General features: G+C 32.3%; 2 protein-coding genes across 2 annotated transcripts in view; both read right to left on the reverse strand.

Moving 5' to 3' along the window:
• LOC101892996 (protein Atossa) overlaps positions 1-5,213 on the reverse strand; it is a 127,651-nt gene extending 122,438 nt beyond the window's left edge. Inside the window, exons 1-2 of the mRNA XM_020038773.2 lie at positions 4,952-5,213; positions 520-939 (exon numbers count right to left, since the gene is read on the reverse strand). The gene's annotated coding sequence lies outside the window, so the exon portion shown is untranslated. The remainder of the gene's footprint in view (positions 1-519; positions 940-4,951) is intronic.
• On the reverse strand, positions 3,251-3,697 carry LOC101898409 (receptor expression-enhancing protein 1-like). Its single transcript, XM_005175996.4, has one exon. The coding sequence runs from the start codon at positions 3,695-3,697 to the stop codon at positions 3,251-3,253; it is 447 nt and encodes a 148-aa protein (XP_005176053.2).
• Positions 5,214-6,000: the final 787 nt, after the last annotated feature.

Consider the following 6,000-nt stretch of genomic DNA (forward strand, 5'->3'; position numbering starts at 1 on the left):
TAACTCATTCAAAAGAAATGCCAACAAAAATTAAATTCCTTATAATTTCGGTACACGTTAGCGACCACAATAAAGTAGTCGCTAAGTCCTAGTGAGGGCGTAATTTTGCCGACGCCCGATTCCAATGGCCTCTTAACTTTCAAGTAACTTTCAAATGCATATAAAACATTTGCTCTGCAAAATTTAGAAGTAGGTTGACCCTCAGTACTGTTAACGTACTTTAATATTGATTTTTCCACTTTTAGTTGGGCGTTCTTCAAATTTAGGCACTGTTCAGGATCCTGCAAGATTCTACTATTTTTGCAATTTTCTTTAAATCTTCTTTTATTGTAGTAAACATTTGTACATTCTTGCAGTTCTGGAACAGAGCATTTGTTTAATTTCACAGTTTTCTCTACGAAATTGTCGAAGTTTAAAGTTCTCCTTTCAATGTAATTTCCACAAGTTCCAAATAAAATATGTACCTCCATTCCTGCCAAACCATGTAAGTATTAATTCCCTTGCCTTTTATCTACTTACCCTTTGAAATTCAACGCCATGTTTCCATCATTATAATCCAAGGTCTGCCTGCTGAGTTTCTCTTCGCCAAACAACCAAACAAAAGTAAACAGCTACAGCACCAATTATCTATCTTCTTCTTCTTCTTTTACTTTCAATTTTTATTTTTTGAACAATTTATTTTTTATATATATATATATTTATTCAATTCAATCATCAAAAGAAATATTGATAATGTAATAATTAAAGAAATAAAAACTAAAAACCAACAAAAAACGCGAAATTGAGGGCAAACACATTCGTTCGTTTCGTATTACGGAGCCGCCGTCATCAGCATTATCATCATCGTGGCATTCGTCGTCGTCGTCGTCATTATCATCACGTGAATAACATGATTATGTTGTTTTTGGTTTTCTTTACTTTTTTCTGTCTGGTTTCACACTTTATTTGGTAATATACAAAGCGTTTTATTAGAAAAAAAAATAAATAAACAAAATAAACTATTCGTGTGATGAGAAACAAACTCACACACACACACTTGTTCACACATAAATAAAATGTAAACTAAAACAAACAAAGAAACAAACACCAGTTATGAAAAATCAATTTCAAACAAGAAGAAAACGAAATAATGAACCACCGAACATTAATTTTGTTTTGCTGATGACCAGCCGAATATAACCCAGTACATCTATCTCTTTCTTTCACTTGACGCTGTTATGTTTTGTTATTGTTTATGTTACCGTTTTTCTTATTAGATGAAAATAGGATTTGCTCTCACGTCCACATAACGGTGAGAAAATACAAGTGTTGCCAATATTTATAATAGAAAATCGTTAAATGTAAAACGTTACCATTTCACATGGGTGACGGCAATGGAAGAATTGGAAACTGCTTGTTGCATCTTATGTATGGGCAAAACTGGCAATTTTTGTGACTAAATAAAACATTAAGGGTATATAGAGACCACTTGCTCCGACAGTACAAAACATTAAAAAAAACTTTCTCGAACTTATTCAAACTTCTCTGCATAGAAATAAGGTTCCCATCTCTGATTTGTGTATTTACAGTGGATTTATAGAAACATATTTTGACAATGAGATGTTGTCAAACGAATAATTTTGGAAAAAAATTGTATAAATATGTTTGCATGACTTTACATTCTTGCTTCTACCATGATTTGAACATGCCATGCCGACAATTTTAATAGATGTGCAAATTTTACAAATTTAAAAAATATTCAAACTTTGTTTAATATTTCAAAAAATCAACAAAATATCCAATCTGGGTGTTATAATTGAAAATCCTAGAATCTGGGTGTTATAATTAGAATCCTATTCTTTTTTATTATAATTGCATTAATCAGCTCCGAGAAAAAATTGTTCACAAAATTAAATTTTTAATCAGCCCAATCATGAATATCGGTGCGGAATTTTATTCCCACGGAAAATATTTTTGTCTCGATATGTGTCCCCTAATCACAAATAATTGCCCTGAAATAATTTGTAAAAATGCCAACACGAATGGGTCTTTTTCGTACTCAGTGTCTCCTATGTGTCCTACAAATTAATGCAAATTTGAAATGCTTTTGCAACAAATATTCAATATTATGATTCGAACTCGTTGAATTATATATGAATTATAGTCCCTATATCAATAACTATTTGAAATATGGCATAAATTAACGTTTTTTTAAAAATTAATTTTTAAATTATTTCCATCTAATATCGTTCGGTAAAAAAATCGAAAGTGGTAGATATTGCATTGCTAGTAAATTTACTTGTTCAAATTGTGAAGTACGATAAGAAAAAACCAACAAAATTGCTACATGTGTAAGACGCGGTTGCTTTACGTAAAATTGTTTATAATTCTTTGAAAATTCTCCCTTTAAATTTGCAGGGGTGATTTTTCTGAAGGAAAATGCAATTTTAAGAGCGTTCGTGATCCATTGCTCCATTAGTGATGAACGTCAATCCATGGATTTTTGATAAATTTTACACAGATCAGTTGTTTGTGTCTACCCAATTGAAATTTATAATTACCGGTTTAGATTTGGATATATATCTTCGTCCTATTTTAAGTTTCGAACAAAGTTAAAGCTACCATATATATGTTTCATTCGAATCTGGATTTTAGTCCCCCAAAACCGTAATACGCATTTCATAACAATGATGTTCCGTACGACATATGAGACAGAAATTGGTCTCCTGCAGAACTACAAGAACGTATTTTTTACTTCGACATGCGATTTCGTAGCAAAAAATACACTAATGCGGTTCTGCAAGAGACCAACAGCATAGAAATACCCATGGTACAATGAAGAGAAGGTAGGTCAACTTTGAAAAAATTGCAAGTATAGAGGTCTACCTGTTTGGCTTGTAATGTCAGAAATAGTATCAAAACAATAACAAAATCAAACAACTTGTTGCATTTATTTTGAACAAATAATTGAAAACCGCGAAAACTGAATGAAAGGTCAACATTTCTTTTCAAATCATGTTCTATATATCTCTAAAGGTTTATTTCGCTACAAAAACTGTAGATATTGTCGATGCATACGTCGAAATAAACATTTTGAAAAAACCCGAACTTGAATATTTTCTGAACATTTTTTTTGTTATTGAAAAGAAAACATATGTATAAACAAATATAGTTGACACATTAAGCCAAGAAAATAAAAAAAATTTAAATCATATGGTATCATAGTCCTACCTTGATATCATTGTACCATGCTACCTAGTAGAACTTATGCTTACAATGACAATACACCATGAGGCATATTTTTCTGTACGACATTCATAACAGCACGACCTAGGAACATAACTGCTTCACTGGCATAATGGAATACCATATCTTGACCTCGGTGCTTGACTTCCTGCAAAGTTCTATCAATACGTGTCTCATGTTTCTTCAAAAATGGATGCAAACACTTGCGATAAACTATTGGGCTTCCATTGCCCATGGATGGTAGTAGCCAAAAAATTAGCAATATTTTTAATTCATAATAGAAAGGCAACCATTTCAGGAACACATCAGTAAACGTTTCAGCCGCTGTGAAAATGGCAAACACTATCCAATATGTCATCCATTTCATATATTCATCAACAGATTTGGCACGAACCGTTTTGAAAGAGTAATACGCAGGATACAATGTGCCAAATGTAAGTATGGTCAGTCGGGAGAATATGCTGCTAATCATCGTTCGGATTCGGATTGTGGAAAAGGTGGAAAAGATTTGATTTTAAAAATGGAATTATCACAATGAAGCGAAACGATTTTTCAACGGCGGCGCGACATCAATTTGGTCGGCGTCTGCGAAATATCAACGATAGAGGTATTGTCAGACGTAATGAGTTTTACATAATACTCTGTCACATCACATTCTGTCACATTTTAGATACGATTTATATCTGTAGGACAACATATATAGATATACTTATTTTTGAAAGAATTTTGAAATATCAATGTTCCCAAGCGTTGATGCATTCATGGTACAATGATATCAAGGTAGGTCTATGATACCATATGATTTCAATTTTTTTATTTTCTTGGCTTAATATGTCATCTTTATTTGTTTATGTATGTGTTTTCTTTTCAATAACAAAAAAATTGTTCAGAAAATATTCAAATTCGGGTGTTTTCAAAATGTTTATTTCAACGTATGCATCGACAAAATCTAGAGTTTTTGTAGCGAAATAATCCTTTAGAAATATATAGTACATAATTTTGAAAAGAAGTGTTGTACTTTCATTCAATTATCGCGTTTTTCAATTATTTATTCAAAATAAATGCAACAAGTGGTTTGATTTTTTATTGCTTTGATACTAATTCTGACATTACAAGCCAAACAGGTAGACCTCTATACTTGCAAATTTTTCAAAGTTGACCTACCTTCTCTTCATTGTACCATGTATTCGCCCTATTTCTTAGGATTGCCCTGCGTTCACACATGCATGCAGTTGCCCAATTACATTTTTCCGCTTAATTGACAACACTGTCTATATTTGAAATGTGTCATTTCAATATGCTCTCTCTCTCCCTCTCTCTTTATCGCTCTCGTTCGGTAACAGCTGATTTTTGTTATTCTCCTGTGTTGCTGGCAGCAAATGCAAAAAAGAAAACAAACGAACACCAAACATTGATTTTTTGCAAACTGGGCTTTGTTGTTGTTGTCATTTTTTTCCTAATGCTTGTTCTTCTTGGTATCCTTATCCGTTTTCAAGGAAATATTGATGCACTTTGGTATTTTCAAGGTTTTCTTAAGAAAAATACATGCAAGGCAAATATTCCACTTGAATATGCAAATAACACCTTAAGTTGACACAAGCAATAACAAAAAACAACCACAGCAAGTGAAGAGAAAAAGAAGACATAAATGAAAAAAAAATACCAAATAAGGTACAGAATAAATAAAAGGAAATTTGAACAAAGTTTTTTTCTTTTCAGTACACACCAAATATTTATAGTTGCGACTCGACTGCCAGCCAGCCAACCAACCGACCACCGACCGATACAGGTATTGCACACAACACACAGAGCAAAGGTTCTAAACTCCGGTTTTTGCGTTTAGTTTTCGACAAGTATCACAACATTTTCCGCAAGTTTTTCATTCAATTTTCCACAATGAATTTATCATAATTTCATAGATTGAAAACTATTTTCTATTCCAATTGGAAATATTCTTGATCTTTTTCTCTCTTGCACGACACCGATACCGATGACACCAATTTGCCAACTAGGGATACATAAGTCGACTTTTGATTGACAATAGTTAAATCGATTTTCGATGTCAAGTCAAGGTCGACTTTTGGCCTGCGGCAAAAATCACCAAAGTCAAAATCAAATATAAAATCGAAATAGATTTTCGTAGAATTTGTTCGGAAAAGTCAGATACTCTGTTCCAGTACCTACAAATATCTACTAGTTTGTAATTTTCTTCATAGAGGGAAAACCGGTTATCGTAATAAAAACTATTCTTCTTCTGCCAATTTTGTGTATGAATTTACTATTTAGAAAAACAAAATATTTTCAAAAGTAATAATTTGAACAGTTGTGCATTGCGGGCAGCGCATTAAAGATATTAACCAGTTTTGTCATGGAATTGATACATTAAACCATGGTACAATAAAGAGGTAAGGTAGAGCTACCAGCTGATTTTTTTACAATTTTTGAAAAATGAAAACAGAATATTTTCAAAACCAATGATTGGAAGACACGTACATAGCGGCTCGCACATTAAAGCTATTAACCAGCTTAAAAATGAAATTGAAAGATTGAACACTTAGGATCCTATTTTTGAGAGAAAATCCAGGCATTTCATTCATTTTTCGCGCTATTAAAATGAGGAAGAATGTGAAAATAATTTCCCTTTATGATATCGAAAAAAGGCCCAAAAATAGTATATTCTTGCAGGTTCAAAAATCAATGTCGACTTTCCACTCACTCATGGCAAAATAATTGTTTTGTTCAAGAGCTGCAAGAAGGTAAAACTTTTTAATACGA

The sequence above is a fragment of the Musca domestica genome, unplaced genomic scaffold, assembly GCF_030504385.1.
Source record: "Musca domestica strain aabys unplaced genomic scaffold, Musca_domestica.polishedcontigs.V.1.1 48, whole genome shotgun sequence".
Classification (NCBI taxonomy): Eukaryota; Metazoa; Arthropoda; class Insecta; order Diptera; family Muscidae; genus Musca; species Musca domestica.

Coding starts and splice junctions, on each gene's coding strand:
- LOC101898409 (XM_005175996.4), bottom strand. CDS start 3,697: ATGATTAGCAGCATATTCTCCCGACTGACCATACTTACATTTGGCACA.